Consider the following 20044-nt stretch of genomic DNA (forward strand, 5'->3'; position numbering starts at 1 on the left):
ATTTTGTCCCAGTGTCCTATGTCCATATTTAGTGTTTCTATATCAACTTGCCTGATAAAATTTGTTTAAATTGTGGGTAAAGTGAATGCATAAGTACCTGAACCCTTTTCTAGCTATTGGGATTTGTAATATTTTGGAGAAGGTTTCCTAAAGTTGCGGCTGAAATACCATACTTGAGTAGTGTGCTCAACTGAAGTGAATTCAAATGTTGAAGTGACTGGGGCACATTCTGTTATTTTTATCTCTCCTATTTGTGATCTTTTCACTGTATTTAAGAGTGGGGAGGGGGAAGTTTAATTGCAAGTCTACTCTGGATCACAAGCTGAACACTAGGGACACATAGATATGAGTCATGTCTCCTGGATTCATCTCCCACCCCAGCCCCCACTCTCATAGCAACCTCACCAGTTTCAGTTGATCTCTGCCTTTCTTACATTCTGTTGCACTACTACATTTCCCCCCACAGGGAATCAACCAGATCCTCACATACTAATCCTTTTATGTTCCTATTAAAATAACCAATTAGTAAATCATTTAAGGAGGGTTTTTAGGGGGGGTGTGCCAGTTTGGCCAGAGGTTTTTTTTGCAAAAAAAAGTGAACAGACCACTATTTGGTGCATAAACAATGTCCGTGTGCTAGTTTGCGTTCCAATAATAATGCCTTCCAATAATGGCTTCCAGAGGAGCCATTAATTCCTCCCAGGTTTCTACAATCATGGTTTTTAAGGAGATGTGTTTTGCTTCAAACTCCTTCCCAAGCATGGCATCCAGGTTTTTTTCTTTTTCAGTTGCATTTTTTGCTGTTTTAGAAGGGATGGAGCCCATTTTGTCTCCTTCTCCGCTTGTTTCTCTTTTGACACAAAGAACTGAGCTAAGCTTCCCTGTTTGGAGCAAAATTCTGCTGCAGACATCTCCTTGGACAGAAAGCGTAAGATGTTTTAATAAATGCTGCACTTATCCAGCAGACTGCAGCAAAATTTCTTCTGTTCTAAGCAGCCTTTCGGTTTCCATTTGGCCATGCACCCATTATACAGTTTCTACTGTATGAAGATGTACCTCTTTACTCTAGTCCTTGACACCTGAGATACGTGTTTTCAGGGCCCACCTTATTCTTGTGACTGTAACTTATTTTAACTGTTTTTAGTATTGAATTTTAAAAGTATATTCACCTGCTCTGGAACCTGACGGTTCTCTCTCCCTCTATATATATAAACCAATCCAACTCTACCTCACCCATCTCTATACAATATTATCTTCAAATGGCACAAAACAGATCTGCCTAGATGTAACACATACCATGTTCATTAGAGTGTTTAATATTGGTATCCAGAGTGTTTAGTACTGGCTAATACTTTCCAGTATTGTTTGCTTCATAATGGAGTAGTAAGTCTCTATATCACATATTGCACTTAACGTTCTTCAATAAAATGAAGAAACACAAATGACTTCTCTGATATGCCCACAAACTGACACATTGAAATGCAGACTGAAATGCAGACATTAGTTCTATTTAGCTCCTGCCATTTTCATTCCCATATGCATACTTCTGCCATCTTTTCTCCCAAGATGCTCTGAAGCCCTAATTATGGGAAGAGTGTTTTATTATGCACTAGTTTTATTGGAAATATTAAACTTCTTAACATATGGCCTGTTCCATGAGTGTACATTAAACCACATAGTATCAAGGATTTAAAAGTCCATAAATATTTATAATTTGATTTATTTTTTTTGTTGGTGAATAATAATTTCCTAGCTTCACAAAAACTAATAATTAACCACAACAGCTGGATATCTGCAAACTAAGGATAGCTTTTAAAAATATTTTGCTTTTCTTGTTAGAGTTTCACATAATAGCAGGAGAATAATTGTTTCAATACAGAACTCTAATTCAATAGCTAAATGTTTGTAAGTGTCCATGAAGAAACTTTAAGGTCAATATATATTTGACATTTACAAAGAACACTTTAGTGAGTCAGCTCCAAAGGCAATTTTAACAACTACAGCCTATTCTTTTTCAAACTCAATAAGCATGAATAACATTATTTCCTTCTCCATATACAGCTTAAGCTCTGCATTAAAAATAATATAAATTGACTGCTACTTAACACACTAACCTGTACATTACTCAGGTAAAATGCCCCATGCATAATGGAATTAAAAAACCTTTTAAGAACACAGGCAGACTGAAGAATAAATTGATGCACTCTTAACTCTAAATCACCACGCTCTTTTTGCCAAGAAGTGTTGACAATGCCAACTTCAAGGTCGCTGTCAACTTGCTATGTCATTAGCAAATAAAATATGGTTTAATTGAAGCAAACTCAGCAAGGAGGTGCATTATTTTAAGTGAACATTGCAATATAACTTGAAGAATTACTAATCGCCACTCCTGTTGACAATAAAAATGGATGGAGGTGCTTTGAAACTTTTTTTCTATGACTTTCCCGTAATTAAATATGGAAATAGATATCATGAAGAATTAAAAGTCCCAGAGTGCATTAATTCTGGCACTAATGGACTGTCTTTCAGTGCTGCAGCGCACAGGTAGTTCCCAGCATGTTCTCGCCACTACCTAATCCATCAGTGTCAGCGCTCTTAGCCAGAAAGAGGAACGTGGAAAACACAGATTTGGGATTACGTCCCACGCTGCCTCAAGTGGAAACAACTATTTGTCACATCTCAGAATGCTTCGGTAGGAACCTTGCTTAGCTATTAAATGTTTTGCATTTTGCAAAACAGCCGCTAGACACTTTGTGTAATCACCATCAAATCTCCACACACAGACATTGTGCCTGAAAGAAATATGCTTTCCCAAAACAGAAACAGACATTGCACATTTCTGTTTTAATCAACATTTGCCACTATTTATAACAGCTGCAGGTTTCCAATGATCTTTCTGTAAGTATGCACTGGCAGCTTTCATGTAAACCTCACTATTTTGGTGTCTTGTTTATCCCCCTCTTTTATTCCCTCTTGAAACAATTGTCCACCCTCTGAAGTCAATTCTGTGCTCCAGATGAGATTACACTTACGGGTTCTAGACTTTCTGTTGAGGGCTACATTCCCCTCAGAGGTAATTGTCAGGGGCCGAAAGCTGGCAGTGGGTGGGGCTGGAGCCAAAAGTTGGTAGTGTAGACCTTTTCTCTGCCAACTTTTTTTCTCCCTTGTTGCTTGCCATCCCCATCTCAAACCTCTCCTTCCCACTCAGAGAGCTGCCAGGAAAGAGAAAGTTAACGTTTGCTCTTGCTGGAGGGCTTCTTAAAGGTCTTCCGGTCCTTGCTATTAGCGTATAAAGCCTTGAAGAACTTGAGTGAAGAATTTAAGGAGAATGTTGCTAAAAACACGAAGACCAACAGCAAGCAATTCTTCAGGAAAGGGCAACCAAAATGATCAAGCAACCAAATGATCAAGTTGGACACCAACTCGAGTGGGTTTAGAAGAGAATTAGGCAAATTCATGGGCGTAAAGGCTACTAGCAATAGTTCTGCTCTCCGTGGTTAATGGCAGTGAGCTTCTGAACATCACTTGGTGGAAACTGCAGGAGCAGAGAGTCCTCCTGAGATTGGGGGCTGTTTGTGGGTTTCTCACAGGAAGCTGGTTGGCCACTGTAAGAACACGATGCTGGAATAGATAGGTCATGAGCCTCATCCAGCAGACTTTCCTTATGTCCTTATGGGAGAATGGAAGTGGTAAAAGAAATGAAACATTCCTCCCACTAGTCCTCCAATGAAAATTCTCCCTCGTCTTCTAAGCAGTCTAGAGTTACATCTGTATGTTTTCTATCCAGGCTCCCTAATTAACTAGGATTTGAAATCAGGTTAAGAACCTATTTAATATCAGTGATGATGCAATGATTAACCATCGTCAAAGATGGATAAAATTTGTCCTGGAGTACTGAAGAGCTGGGGAAAGGAAATATATACCGTATTTTTTGCTCTATAAGACACACTTTTTCCCTCCTAAAAAGTAAGGGGAAATGTGTGTGCGTCTTATGGAGCGAATGCAGGCTGCGCAGCTATCCCAGAAGCCAGAGCAGCAAGAGGGATTGCTGTTTTCACTGCGCAGCGATCCCTCTTGCTGTTCTGGCTTCTGAGATTCAGAATATTTTTTTTCTTGTTTTCCTCCTCCAAAAACTAGGTGCGTCTTGTGGTTTGGTGCATCTTATAGAGCGAAAAATACAGTATATCCACACTGGCTCCCAATCTCTTACTCATGATTACCAATGTTACATTTGTCCATGTCTTTGTAACTGATACCACTAACTCCAATAAATTGTGTCAATTGCCTACCCCTGTTCTCTGTGACACACAACTTATCTGGGAGTATGACTCAAGGAAAACAATGGCACTTACATCTGAGTACAGGAGTACCATTAGAATATTATTTTCAGCATTTCAGTTTTAGTGTTACAGTGTACTTCAGTCACAGTGCTACTTTGTTTGCACAAGATAACAAAGATTGCTCATCCCCCCTCCTTGAAAAAATAAAAGTTTCAAGGTTCCATGATTTGAGAGGTTCTCCTTTCTGGCTAGCCTTTTGAGTTTCTGATTTTGTTTTGGCTCATGTTGTTTAAGTAGTTAAATAACTGGCTTATTGTTTAGTATATTGTGTTTTGTTGTTTAAGTATGCGTCTGGAAATAGATCATTGTTAACCAACTAGTAGATCGTTTTTTGACTGGATATTAAGATTTCAACTATTTAGATAAATAATAATATTTGGAGCCGAATTATATTGTACATAATTCATAAACACAAAGAAATCATGGATGCATCTACTGAATCATGTATGACTTTTCCAATAGAGAATTCTTAATCTTTCAAAAAGGTTAAAGATTTGATTTTTCATTCTCTTCATCTAACATAGTAACTCAACTTGAGTAAAGTAAAATTCACTCCATGTTTTATGATGCCAAAGACAAGTAGTTCATTTTAGTGACTCTGCTGCCACCTAATGCACTGACTGAAAAAGCATATTATAAGGAACAAATGGAGAATTCCAAGCATTCTTGTAGTGATTCCATATTTTAGTCAATTGCAAACTCTAAATCATTGTTCTGTCACTAAAGATGAGGTGTGCTTAAAATTACAAGGATTGCTTGCATACCTCAGAACTTCCATACGGCTTCTAACAAGCAACATGTGTGCTTTCAACGAACATCAATTGTAGGTTTAGAAAATACACCATGGGAACATATCTGAACAAAACACTATTCTAGAAATGTTATTCTATTCAATCTTATTGAAAGAAGAAATTGCTGCTTTATAATACAGTGAAGTATCTGCAAGCATTTTGTAAAATAGCTATAATTAGCAACTGCAACATTATGGTTTTCCACATAGCATGTTGCTTTTTTAGCTGAAAATAAGTAATTTACAACTAAACTTTAAGAAGACAATGGTTGCTTATTATGGTTTTAGAAATTTTGGTTAAATCCAAGCATGAATGCCATGAAAAGCGAAGAAGAAGAAGAAGAAGAAGAAGAAGAAGAAGAAGAAGAAGAAGCTGTATTGTATCTATCCAGCCCAATATATTTTGACTGGAAGAGATTCTCCGGGCAGATGTGTACCTATGCTCCCTTGTAACCTAGGTAAGGAGATGTATTGGTACCTACCCTCCGGTCCCTTGCAATGAGTCTCCTCTGAAACCAGGAGAGACCATGGTGAAAAAAATAGCTTTTTGTCGCCTTTAAAGCTATGCCAATGACTTTCTCCATGGCCATCAGGGTCAAGTCTGCTCTGCTCCTTCTCTCCATCAGTCCTATCTGCCTTGCTCCTCCCTCACTCCTTTTGCCTTTTGCCTCCTTCCTTCCTTCCTCTTTCCTCCTTTAGCTCTTGCCCCACTCTCTCCTTTGCCAACAATGACAACTGGGGAGGGGCGCCCTGCTATGACAGCCCACACCAGCCAAGGAACCCAGAGCAGCCTGCATGCCTCACCTGACCACATAGGCGCCGACTCCATGGGGCTTGAGGGGGCCCGAGCCCCCTCAAAAATTCGTTTGGGGGGGCTCAGCCCCCCCAATAATCTCGGGCGGCGGTGGGCGCGTCCGCGGCTTTTATAGGGCGCCCGGCGCGCACCAGCTCAATAACGGGCACCGGCGCGGCGGGGGGCGGCCGGCCTGTCTCCTTGGCAACCCCACTGAGCAGCGCCGGCTCCCCCGGGAGGGCCATCCCCCCGCGCCGCCGATCGCCAACACCGCCGACGCTGTGGCTGCCCGAGCCCGAGCCTGAGCCTGAGCCTGAGCCCGACCCGGAGCCCGAGCCTGAGCCCGACCCGGAGCCCGAGCCCGACCCGGAGCCCGAGCCTGAGCCCGAGCCCAAGCCCGTCAGTCAGTCAGTCAGTCAGTCAGGAAGGAAGGAGAAATGGGGAGGGAGACGAGGGAGGAAAATTGCGCGCAGGGTGAAGAAAGGAGAAGGGCGAACGAGACGAGCTTCCAACCCAAAAAAGGGCTGGAAGACTGGGAGGATGCAGGATCGGGAAAGAAAGCGACGCCTTCCCCGCCCGCGACGTCGCCCGCTTGTCATTGGCAGCGCAGCGGGCGCCCAGAGGAGCTGGGCACCGGCGCAGGGCCGCTCCGCAGCCGCGGAGGACAGCTGCACGGCTAGCAAAGTGCGCCGCGTAGAGCGCGGCCCTTGTGTGGCCCGGTGGCCAGGCAAGCTCGGGCGGGGACCCCCATGCAAATCTAAGGCGGGAGAAGAGGGCAGAGCAAAGGGGGTCCCTTCCCCAACCTCCGGCTCTGAGACTTCCCTGAGCCCCAGAAAAGCGAAAGGATTTTCTCTTCTTCTTTTTTAATAAATATTTTATTAAGTTTTCAAATACAAAGTTAGAAACATACACTGAAGAAAAAAGTAAAAGAACAAGAAAAAAAGAAAAAGAAGAAAAGAAAACCAACCATTCAACACATTTTTTATATAACTAACTGGACTTCCTCGCATCTCCCTTACCCTGCATTCTTTATAATAAAGATATCAGCAAATTATTACCTTGTTTCGTACCTTATTTTGTACTTTTCAAATACTATACCTCTAAATTTAACATACTTTTCATCAGTTACTTATATCTTAAATTAAACATAGTATTACCTTAGATTTTGACCTTTTCTTACTTAAAATATAATTTCCTGTTTCCCAAATCTAATTGCTGAAGCTATAGTTTCCGAATCGTGTAAATTTTTAACATTCATACAACTTATATTGTTTTTGTAAATAGTCCTTAAATTTTTTCCAGTCCTCTTCCGTTGCTTCTTCTCCCAAATCTCGGATTCTGCCAGTCATTTCAGCCAGTTCCAAGTAGTCCATCAATTGCGTCTGCCACTCTTCCAGTGTGGGCAAATCTTGTGTCTTCCAATATTTTGCGATAAGTATTCTTGCTGCTGTAGTTGCATACATAAAGAAAGTTCTATCCTTCTTTAACACTTTCTGGCCAACAATGCCCAAGAGGAAGGCCTCTGGTTTCTTGGGAAAGGTATACTTCAATACCTTTTTTAACTCATTATAGATCATTTCCCAGAAGGCCTTCACTTTTGGACAAGTCCACCAGAGGTGAAAGAATGTCCCTTCAGCCTCCTTACATTTCCAACATTTATTATCAGACAGGTGATATATTTTTGCAAGCTTGACTGGGGTCATGTACCACCTATAAATCATTTTCATAATATTTTCCTTCAAGGCATTACATGCCGTGAATTTCATTCCGGTGGTCCATAACCTTTCCCAGTCCTCAAACATGATGTTATACCCAATATCCTGAGCCCATTTTATCATGGCTGATTTGACTGTCTCATCCTGAGTGATTTTCTCTTCAACCTGCCCTCCATCCTCTTGCAGAAAACTCTTTGCCTGCCCTGCCCGTATCTCGTTTTTGCTTTTTAATTCCACACACGCACCCTTCGGACTTCGTGGCAATCGGGCGCGCGGGTGCGTTTCCTAAGAGAGTGAGGACCCCCGCCTCCTCCCCACCTGCTCCCTCGCCAGCCAGCCAGCCGCGCGCCCTAGCCGGAGAGCCCCGGCCGTCCCCGTCGCGCAATCGGCTGGATCTCCCTTCAGCAGGCCGTGCTCACAACTCGGCCCAGGGACCCCCAGCAGCGGATCTCCGGCTCAGCTGAAGAATCCGGCAACAAGCCCCCTCCTCCCCAATCGCTCCGCCGAAATACGCTCCAAAACCCTCCAGATAGGCCGCCGGCCGCCAAGTCTAGTGGCGCCCTGAGCGAGGGTCTCTCCCCAACACCGCCACCTCGAACTGCGTTCTCCCGGCTACCCGAGCGAACCAGCGGCAGGACCCCGGTATGGGCCCCCCCAATATTTTTTATAAGTCGGCGCCCCTGCCTGACCACCAGAGGAGCGGACAGGGGAGCACGCAGACAGGCAGACAGGCTCGTAACCACACCAACCCGAGTGGAGAGGCGTGATTTTTACGCTCCCCCGGGCCAGCACCCTTGTCTCCAGGATCTCAAGCATTTTGGGTATCCTGCTACCTGATTCTTCTTCAGCTGGAGATAGCAAGAACCAAAGTACGAAAATTCTGCATGCAAAGCATGTGTTTTACTGCTGTGCCACAGCCACAAAGACAGAAATATAAGCAGGGCTAAGAAGGCCAAAGAATCAGAGGAGTAGGGAGAGTCAGGAAATGAAACAAAAATAGGTAGTGGCAGAACAAAAAAATGAATTTTACGACCTGCCTATGAGAGGCAATAAAAAAGTTAATTTATACAGGGACACACCCACTAAATCTAAAAACCAGTCACACTGATGCAGAAACACAGTAGGCGCCAGTTTCATCCCAAACCTAGAAAGCCCTTAGTTCAACTTTACCTGATGTCAATGACCCTGAAATTATGGAGATACAAATCACACTTAATGAGCCTTGAGTTCCAGGTGATCCCAGCTGTCAGGTTTAGGTTCACTTGAGTTCACTGCCTCTAACACTGATGTTGACTCACAGCACCTGGCTGGTTCCTTTCTGTGTCTGGAGTGCTACTTGAGGTCCAAGTCATGACACCCATAATGCAAAATTTTATAATTACTTACACCTTTTGTCTGATAGTATGCTGGACCTAAAGTAGTGTCTCTTGAAGGAGGATTATGCTTTAAAAGAGTGCCATCAGCAGCCTCTTCATAACCAAATGATTGTCCTTGGGAAGGGATAGAGGGAGCCTCTGATTTCCGGAAGACTTTGATGCATTCTGCAAGTTTCTGTGGAAACAAATGCAATATACCTTGTCACAGATATAGTACATCTTTCTAACAGCTTAACACGATTAAAGTTGTCCAGTTCATGTCCAGTGGAATTTACCTTAAAAATGAGTATCCTTTCCACTTCTCAACAGACACGCTTAAGAAAATCTATGAGCTATTGACTCTGCACACTTGACTAAAGTAAGGCTGCTCCACTTCCTCATGGGGCAATGTTGCGGGCTGGCGTGGCCTCCCTGTGCACGGTGGGGGCGTAGCTAAGCCCCTGCATTATCAGGGAGTCCCAGCCGCATCACGCCCCCCGGCCAGCCAATCCAGCCGGCTGGGGGGCGTGGCCTAGCATATGTAAGGATATGCAAGTAAGGAAATCAACCCTGAGTGCTCACTGGAAGGACAGATCCTGAAGCTGAGGCTCCAATACTTTGACCACCTCATGAAAAGAGAAGACTCCCTGGAAAAGCCCCTGATGTTGGGAAAGATGGAGGGCATAAGGAGAAGGGGAAAACAGAGGACGAGATGGTTGGACAGTGTTCTCGAAGCTACAAACATGAGTTTGACCAAACTGCGGGAGGCAGTGGAAGACAGGAGTGTGTGGAGTGCTCTGGTCCATGGGGTCACGAAGAGTCGGACATGACTAAACGACTAAACAACAACAAGTAAGCAAACAAAACAAAACAAAAGTGGGGCCTGCAACAAAAAGTTGTAATGGGGAGGGCTTCTGTTCAGGATACCAGACAAACTGCTCCCAGTGTTCCATTTTTCTCCAGGCAGTCAGAACTCAATACCCATTAAGCTACTCAATCTTCACAGGACTCGGCCTTTTGGGGGGGTGGAGGGCAAGGTGCCCCGTGGTTTCTTTAACTATTTTTGTACCATGCCAGAACGCTTGCACTGCCTTCCCAAAGCCTAGTAAGCCCGTGACTGCAGCTGTGCGCAGGTAGACGGGGGGAAATAAACAAATGGAGAGAAGGCACAGTGATTTTCCCCCCCAATTATTTTCTCCAATTATTTATTTCCCACCCACCCATAAAACCTGCAATTGCACAAGTGTAATATGCATAAGATGCAAGTTACCTGTACTTGCTTCTAGTGGGAGCAATGCTATATTTTTGATTACATGGGCTGACTTCCAAGAGAAAACTAGAGAGAGTCCTGAAGTTAAACACACTGATGATGCAGACACCAAACCCAAATACATAGTTAACAGATTTGGCACGGAACATGAATCTAAAGGGAATTCTTTACAAAATGACATGTTTCTTGTGTGCAGTATAAGATTTACACGCTTTTAATTTAAATGAGATGTCATCCAGCCTGACATCTCCTGTATCTTGACATCAGCTGTGTAAAGAATAAAGAGACTTGAGCCCAAGAAAAGAAAACATATACAACACGAATGGCAAATTTTCTGCCTAGCTGAATTATGTTTGGATGCATTGTGTGAAGCAACACTGTATGTATGTTCTGAACAAGCCTCCTGTACTCGATTGAAATAACAACGGTAGCAATCCTTGACATATACAGTACCGCTGTTGTGGCAAAGTTGCGGTACAGAAGGTTACTCATCTTTCAGCAGAAATGGAGCAGAGTTCCAAATTCACCAACACCCTGAAATCTACTCAAAAATCGCAGCTTCCACCAAAAATAGAAATATTTCAAAAGCAGACCCAAGACCAACTTCTTTCTGACAAATGAAGGGAGCCCTCTAAAGAAGGGGAGTGTAATAAATGCACACACTGAATCAGAAACCTTTGGGTGCACACCCACACCCAAAGACCTTGGGTCCAAGGAGGGGAGTGCTTTTATAACCTTCGCTTGCTGGATCAGAAGAAACTGGTGGAAATCATTCCGGGTTTCGTAATATTCTCAGGAGTCTTGGCAAGAAAGAATAAAATCTTTCTGCTCTGCTCTGCCTCACTAGGAAAGAGTCCTGCTGTTTTACCTAATCAATAAAGTAGCATCATGTGGATATTTGATGCCTGGCACTGAAGCCCTCTGCAAGTAGCAGAGCTAGCTATAAGGGCAATAGAAGGATACTACACAGGCTTTCAACTACAGCAGAAGAGACATCGCTGTAAATTTCTCAGTGTACATGGGCATTTCTTCTTCACATAGGAAAAAAGTAATCAGCCCTGGCAGTTCATATAAACAACAAAATTACAATATATCCCTTTTTATGCTGATGTACCTGTGCTGCAGAGATTTTTGATGCTTTCTTTATCCTATTGGTGTCTAGACCCATTGAAGGAGGCTGGCAATATGTTCCAGGACCAGGAGTATCGGCACGGATCTCTCGGAAACGTTTCTCTTTGTTCTGAGGACTCTTGCCCCCTTTAACGGTTTTCTAGAGGTTAAGCAAAATAGCCCATGAATGTGACAATCGCCACTATGCCAAGGAGTGTGGTGGAGTCTCCTCCTTTGGAGGTCTTTAAGCAGAGGCTTGACAACCATATGTCAGGAGTGCTCTGATGGTGTTTCCTGCTTGGCAGGGGGTTGGACTCGATGGCCCTTGTGGTCTCTTCCAACTCTGATTCTATGATTCTATTCTTTGACTATCTATACAGCACCATATACTGTAAATGACATCAGAGCTGCCAAGAGGCAGGTACAGAGGCTACAGATGTACCAGGCCCGCAGCCAGAAGGGCCCCAATACTGTACTCTACAAGGGGCCACCTTGCCAAGACCCCAAAAAAAGTCAAAATATTCACTTGTCCAAAGTGTCACTGCCATAGCTGGTGGACTAGAACACTTGCAGACAAACAGGTTAGCAATGACTACGATAGAATATTGACTATGTTCATCTTCAGGCCCAATTTAAATTGCTAGCTCTTACCTTTCAAAGCCCTACAGCCTGGGACCTAGGTACCTTAAGGACCATCTTCGTGCAAATGTGGCCTCCCACATACTCTGTTCAGCATCTGAGACCCAGCCCTGAGTGGCTGTTTCCACAGGGTGAATTCCACTTGTGATTCTGAGAGGCTTTCGGAGGTAGGTGGCTGGTGTTTTATACCTCACTTGTGTCAGAATATTTACTGTTAAGTGATTTGCTGACCGATTTTGGTTTATTATTCTGTGCTCAGGGTAGGGAGTTTTACTAATGCTGCTGGTTATTGTTGTGATTGTCTATGTTTTGATATTGCTTTGAATTGATACTGGTTTCAACTGTGTGTTTCTTAGCTACCGTATTTTTCGCCCTATAGGACGCACTTTTTCCCCTCCAAAAATGAAGGGGAAATCTGGGTGCGTCCTATGGGGCGAATGCAGGCTTTTGCTGAAGCTTGGAGAGCGAGAGGGGTCGGTGCGCACCGACCCCTCTCGCTCTCCAGGCTTCAGGAACACATCCGCAGCCTAGGCAGCTCTGCGGGCAGTCCCGCAGGAATGTCTAGGCTGCGGATAGCAGCCTGCCGCCCAGCGCGAGGGGCGCCCTGAAGCAGAGCACCCCCCGCGCCCGGCAGACATCCGCAGCGTGGGGAGCCTTGCAGGAGTTCCCCGCAAGGCTCCCCATGCTGCGGATAGCAGCCTGCCGCCCCGCAGGGGGGGGCGCCCTGATGCAGAGTGCCCCTCGTGCCGGGCAGACATCGGCCAGCCCCACAAGCTCGGGGGACAGCAGGGAGGCGCAGCGCCGCCATCCTGCTGTTCCTCGACCTGGTTCGGTTTCCCCGACCTGCTTTTTGGGGGGAAATAAAGGGGGGGAAATTCCTTTATTTCCCCCCCAAAAAACTAGGTGCGTCCTATGGGACGGAGTGTCCTACGGGACGAAAAATACGGTACTTAGAAACTTTTCAAACTTTTCAAATTCAAAGAGGATAGAAATATTTTTAAAAATGTTCTGCTTTTCAGGTAACTCAGAGCCCAGGGTAAATGCCATCCTAGTTTGCAACCTACTAGGGATTTTGAGCAGCCAGTAAAAACTAATATTTGCACCAGGATTTCCATCTCACTTTTCTATACTTCCTTTAGATTGCCTCTCCCAGCCTGCCAAAAAATAAATATGCAGACATCTCATCCTTTTAAAGTGGAAAGGGCAGTCAAATTCAAATCTGCTTTGTGGGCACACTATAGAATGCTAAAAGTCATTTGCTTGCAAATATAAGTTAAAGCTAGTGAATAAAAACTGCTGCAATGAACATGTTTGCTTTGAAAAGGTAACAAAGATTCAAAAACACATTTAGAATAAAAAAACCCCTAAAGTAATTGTTTCAACCTTACTGTTTAAACAATAATAATCAAAACCTAAGCATAATACTGATAGTAACCATGTTACTTTCTTTTTTCCACCAGAGAGAACATGCTTAGCATATGACTAATGAACCAACAAATACCTATAGCATAGAAAAACCAATCTTCTGTATGATAACTTACTTTAACCTTCTTTACAGGTTACTCTAGCAGCTTTGCTCACACATATTTCACAGATGTTGAACCAACATTTGGCATTCAAACTTTAAATAAAATGCACACGATAAACCAAACACCTTCCTGATTGGCATCCATCTGTTTTGGGAGACAAAACACCTTCCTGCTTCCCTTTTTTATCTTGTTTATTAAAATAGTCATATGCTACAAGGCCTGGTAGCTTGAAAGTTTGACTACAATATTGAAACATGTTGGTTGAATTAAAAGGATTGCTAATCCTGAGACATTTGACACAACTACTGTGATTTATAGACATTCTAGTTTTGCCACTTGAACAGCCACCTCACAGAGATGATTTAACTGGGATATTTAAGACTTTCATCTTAGAAAATATTGTTATATTTGATAAATACAAGTTTTGTTGCTTATAGCCATGGCAATCTGAAAAAAAAATATAGGCAGTAAAACATCCAGGATATACAAAGCAAATATTACAACAATAACTCCAATACTCCTAAACAGAATAAAAACTAATAAAACCACTCATTCTTTATATTAAACCTCAAAATGGTCCTTATATTAAAAATACTGGATATCAAGTAAGATTAACAAAAGCACAAATCACACTGTGATCTTTAATATACTGAGTTCATATTTTCTTTGCTTCCAAAGCAAATTCTGCTGCCCTAAGTGTAATATATAGGTTATTGCCTATAAAAATAATATGTATCAATTCTAAAAGATGACAGGAAGGGACTGTGGAATATTAGCAAGAAATGTATGTCTAACCCTTACCTTTTGGCACTGCAGTTTGTATAATGCCTAGATGAGAAAACTGACTGCTGCTCCCCTTGTATAGACTTGGAAATGAACTCCTTTTTTCCAAAGTAATTGGAAATAACTCAGTTCATTTGTCACCCAATCTGAGGCTCTAAAAAGAAACCCATTTGTCTGCTAATGGGCTACTCTTTAGATCTGTGCGCAAGAAAATGGGAGATGGAAAAGGCCACCCACTCTTACAATATATTCTTCCTGTAATGGTGGGTTTTATGCCCACCCACACCTGTTTTCTCAAAAGCAGTCCTGCAAAGCACACACATGCACACACCCAGATGTTTATCCATTTCTTTGCTACCGGGCTCTTTTAAATATCTGCTGCCAAGGAAACTGAGGGTTGAGAGCCAAAGGACCACCTCCACAGGGGACTGTCTTACACCATGGGTACCGTCTGATGCTTTTACACCCCACGTGAAGTTTAGCTGAGTGAGGGCAGATCTTCAAAGCAGCCCTCTACCAAACCAACAAAGAAACAAAATGGCTCAAATGGCCTAGAAATCTTCTCTAGCCTGGATTTCAGTCTGATCTGGAGAAGATTCAGGAGTGCCCAACATTCAGCTATCTGTTGAGCATTATCAATCCCCCAATCATCTCAGAACATTTTAAATTCAATCAACAAAAATATCTAAGAAAAATGTATTTTGAAGAACCTAATTACCTATTTCTATTGCATTCAGCTGCATATCAGCTTCTTTTATCTTCTTTTGATATTTGCAGATAAATACATCGAATTGAAAAAGTTTCACTTAGTTTGCCCATTTTTGCTAAAATATATCCCATATTCCAAAATCTGCATTCCATCACTTGTTCAAATGTGCATTCACTCTGCTTTTAAAGCTGCACGCTGTACTAGCAGAGCATATCAAGAATCTCAACCTAGCTCCCACACCTGCCAGAACCACATGCAGTGAGCCACAAGAGGGGGGAAAGTAGAATAATTTGACAGGCATTTCATATCATGCAGAAAAATAAGAGTATAAAATAAATGAATTTTAAAATCTCTACTCAGCACCCAGCAGTAGTACATTCTGGGATACAATAATTCTTTGTGCACATTTTTAATTTGGAAGAGAAATAGGCTGAATACAATTCTCACTTGACACCATGGAGGTATGGAGTGGCAGGTCCACCGCTACATCCCAAGCCCTGCTGGCTCGCTCCAGACAGGGTGGAGGGTGCAGGTGGCTCTCCCTACCATTTTGCTATGCTGGTACAGCCGAGGGGCCTGAGGACTGAGTCCCTTGGGAGATCCATGGGGCTTAGGGTCCAGATCAGTCAAAGCTGCCAGCATCCTGCCTCTGAAATGCTACAATTCAGGGCTTTCTGCTTGCTACCAATAGTAGTAGCTTTCCACCCACTAGAACACAGCCTCACCAGTGGGCACCTACATACTATCTTAAGTCTCCCTCAATCAGTAACAGCAAGTGGGTATAGATTGTGTTCCATGTCCAACTAAATTGTTGACTTACTTACTGCTTCTAGAACTGCAAACTCCACCTTTCATAACAAATTTATTCAACCAGTATAATTTTACCTGTGTTTTCTCGATCTCATAGGATCCCGGTCCTGGAACATCGCTCTCAGCATTCTGATAAATACTTCCATGGCCACGACTTGCGAAAGAAAGAAATGGAGCATAGCCAACTGGGGGGAGGGGATGAAATTTGAATTTGTTAGAATTTGCTTCAGGTCATCATTCAGCGATGAAAAGTTATTAGATCTCGTTTTTCAAAATATGTCAACGGATATGACAATGCAACTCTCTTTATTTACTGTGTGTGCCTGTGTACACACATGTGTACAACTCCTGCTCAACCAATTGGGTTTTGACTTTGTTCTCAAACAGCAGCACTCCTCCCTCCCCAGCATGCCACATTTGAACCGAGAGACATTTTTAATAGCAGCATTTAATGTAGCAAAGGAAACTTTGGTTAAATAAGTATGTTCAAACGAGTTTTAAAATAACACAAGTAAATACCGCATCTGCCTAGACTTTCAACAGGGCTGACCAGAAATAAAATCTTTCATTTCCATTAGTCTCTCTAAACTGTATACTTGCAATATAAACAATTGATAAACATCAGCATTATTTGCTAAATCTAGAATTAGATTTGTTGGGGCCTTCTGAACTAAGGTGAAAAGTTAGCATGTTCTGCTGCATATGACATCACCAATGAAGAAGAAAATGCACTCGGCTTACATGAGAGTTAGTGTGGTCCATTGCATGATAGGACCTTTATCCTGCACTTTCATTACGAGAAACTATTGATGACTTCCCCTCACACATTTTCTGAATTAACAGCTAAAAGAATGGGTAATAGTTGGAACAGTATTATTCTGATTAATGCCATGGTTGGTATCCAATTCATGTAATCATGTTAGAATAAAATAAATAAATAATGATAAAATATATGAGGAGGTTGATATACTTCCATTTGTGTGCCACTGGGATAAAGTGTGTTTAAAAGCCTGCCCTTGTGCTCTGGTTCAAAAAAAATACAAATGCCACAAATGGGTAAATGATAACTGTGGCAAGCATTGAGGAATCAAGCCCTTAACCATTATCTCACACTGAGAATGCATCAAGTACAGAAATCTTTCTCATCCTAAATAATGAAGAAAACCTGGGTTGGAAAAATAAATGCTAAGAAGACACTGCTTTTAAATTGGACTGCTGAGATCCAATGCCCAGTTGCCTGCCAAGCACACAAGTTGTCTTTCAAATGAGAGTTTCTTTTTCTGCTCATGTAACCATGAACAATATGCCTGAAGCACTTTTATTTATAATGTACCGAACCAACAGTACTGTAATAAACTGCAGCTGTTGAGTTTTCTTTTTCTTTTCTTTTCTTAGTATGGGCTACATCATTGCTCTCCTCTATAGAGTTGGGAGTTGTACAAGTGCAGAGTTCTTACATTCCAATAATAATAGCAGAGACACTGGATTTTCATATACCTTATTTAAACACCATCGGCATCTGAGCAGTTTGAATAGAATTCTTGTGGATAAAACTTTTTCATATCCTCATGCTGCTAGACTGAGTAAATTGCATTAGGACAACCTGAGAAGCTGTGGCTCAAATGATATTTGAGGCTTTGCTGTATTTGTCCCTGTTATTGCATATATTGTTTTGTCTTGCAGTTGTTCCTCAAAACCTCTTTTGAACCTGAGGCACATAATAGGATTGCCATATTTTTTTAGGAAGACCCCAAAATTGTTGAGCTTTTTTAAAACAAGTGCAATTTTTCAATTGACTTGCCTAAGATGCAGGACAAAGCATTACATTTCTGAAATTCCCCCCTGGACATCATTTCTGCCTTTTAAGTTCCTCTTAAAAGCTTGAGTGATCCCTATTGTGGACATTTATCCCCCACTTCCCATTTTAGAACATTTGTTCACCAGAGCAGTGTGCCAAGAATAATTTCTGTACAAGTGTCATACCTTTGAAACTAAGAAAGAATGCCAAATGCCACATTGTAAAAATCTGGGAATAATTTTGGTCCCATGCACACTGCTATACATTTAAAGCTCATTTTTACCATCTTGGCTGTCATGACTTCCTCCAGAGAATCAGGGTACTGCCATTATTCACCCCTAACAGAGCTATAACTCCCAGCAGCCTTAAGAAACTACAATTCCCAGGATTCTTTTGAAAAGTCATGACTGTTAAAGCAGTATAAATCTGCTTTAAACGTATGGTGCGGATGTGACCTTTGATTTAACTCAAGTGTTTTACTTCTAAATAAACGCCACTTCTGAAAAGTCTAAAACATTCTGGAATTCCCTAAGTGGAAATAAACAATGATACGGAACGTGGGGAATGCCTGTCTATATTATTGTTGTTGTTGTTGTAAAACAGGATATTCGCTTTAGAAAAGCAATAAGATTGTGTGCATCATGTATAGATGGTATACGACACCAGTGCAGTTAGGGAAAATGTACAAAACTAGCTCAAACATGTGTTGGAAGTGTAAGGAAAAGGTGGGGACATTTTATCATATGTGGTGGGATTGAAATGAAATTTAAAAAATATGGGAAATGATATACAATGAATTGAAGAAAATGTTTCATCTAACATTTGTTAAGAAACCTGAAGCACTTTTGTTAGGGATTGTAGGAAAAGACCTGCCAAGGAAGTTGAAAAACATCTTCATGTATGCAACAACGGCAGCGAGAGTCTTAATAGCACAAGGATGGAAGAATGAAGAAACCCCGACTAAAGAATTATGGCAAGAGAAACTGATGGACTGTGCAGAATTGGCAAAATTGACACTTAAACTATGGGACAAGGATAACTGTGAATGGGAACCTTTTAGAAAGTATTTAAAGCAACAAATTGAACTGGACTCCTTGGCAGGTTTTGAATAAACACTCACAAACTTTTTATTGATAATAATCAGTTAGATAACTTAAGGATTTATACAATTTTGCAACATGCAAAGCATAGCATTTACAGGGAAACCAGAGATGGGAACTGAGGGAAGTCAGGGGGTGGAGGGGGGTTGTTTTATGGGGGGGGGAATGGGGGGGAATTAAGGATATATTGTAAGATAATATGTTTTGTTAAAATTCCTAATAAAAATATTTTTTATATTAAAAAAAGATCATGTGCATCGATTGCTCAATTAAGTGGAGCAGAGCAATTAATGAAACACAGGTAGCGATTATAAAAAAATATAACTGAAAAAGGCTGTGGTCTTCCTTGAGAAATATGCTCCACCCAATTCAGAGTGCAGCCTTACTGAGACCCACTGGGCTCAATAACAGGATTTATTTCCAAGGAGAAAAGTTCTGGGTCGGGCTGAGTGAGCCTGCCCTGCCAAACTCCCATCCCCACACATAAACCCACCCCTCCACCCCAGTTTATCCTTTTGGTAAACCGCTTTGAGGTGGGTTGCTGCTGTTGCAACCAAGCGGCGTATAAATCTCAAACAAATATGAATGAATGAACCGGGCGCCCCGCAGACGCTTCGCGCTCCAGCTCCAATGGTAAACAAGCCAAGTTTGGCACGGAGCGGAGCGGGCCTTGGCCTCCAGCCCGCCCGCGCTTCTCCCCTCCCCGCTCGCCTCGTCTCACCTTGGAGCCGTTTGGTGTCGGGAGGCAACTCGTAGCAGCCCGGCCCCAGGTGGGACGCGGTGCCGCCGACGGTCAAGGTCAAGGCGCGGGGAGCGCGGTCGTACATGCTGCTCGGCGGCCTCCACCACGCGCTCCCGTCGCCATGGCGACCGCAGGCCTAACGCTCCGCCCGGGCCGGCCTTGCCAGGAAAGCCCGGGGCGGCGGCCTCGCCCCTTTCCATCCAACTCCAGCCGTTGCAAAGCCCGCTTCGGTGTCTTCGCGGACTCCCTCCCGTCACGAAGGGCTGCTTTAACGAAAGATGTCGCATTTTAAGGCTATAAAAAGAAGCTTTCGTTTATATCCAGCCTTTCCTCAGCCCCCAAATACCCTTGAGTTTGAAGTAGCCAGAAGAAAGGGTGGGGGTTCGGTTGTGTTTTATTTTCCTTGTCTTCATAATAATTACATTTTAAGATTGCTTCATAGCCAAATACTCCATAGTTTTTTTGTAACTTTATTGCAAAACAATTTACATATAACAACACAAACAAAAACAATAACCTCAATGACAACAAAACATTAACTAACAACACATCGTCTAACAT

General features: G+C 42.6%; 1 protein-coding gene across 1 annotated transcript in view; it reads right to left on the reverse strand.

The window, feature by feature from the left end:
* STPG2 (sperm tail PG-rich repeat containing 2) overlaps positions 1-19628 on the reverse strand; it is a 211510-nt gene extending 191882 nt beyond the window's left edge. The window contains exons 1-4 of the mRNA XM_083458810.1: positions 19463-19628; positions 15919-16028; positions 11378-11533; positions 9025-9189 (exon numbers count right to left, since the gene is read on the reverse strand). Of these exons, the coding sequence (XP_083314936.1) occupies positions 9025-9189; positions 11378-11533; positions 15919-16028; positions 19463-19568 (537 nt within the window). The 5' untranslated portion in view covers positions 19569-19628. The remainder of the gene's footprint in view (positions 1-9024; positions 9190-11377; positions 11534-15918; positions 16029-19462) is intronic.
* Between the last annotated feature and the right edge of the window lie 416 nt (positions 19629-20044).

The sequence above is a fragment of the Podarcis liolepis genome (genome assembly GCF_965112155.1).
Source record: "Podarcis liolepis genome assembly, chromosome: 9".
Taxonomy (NCBI): Eukaryota; Metazoa; Chordata; class Lepidosauria; order Squamata; family Lacertidae; genus Podarcis; species Podarcis liolepis.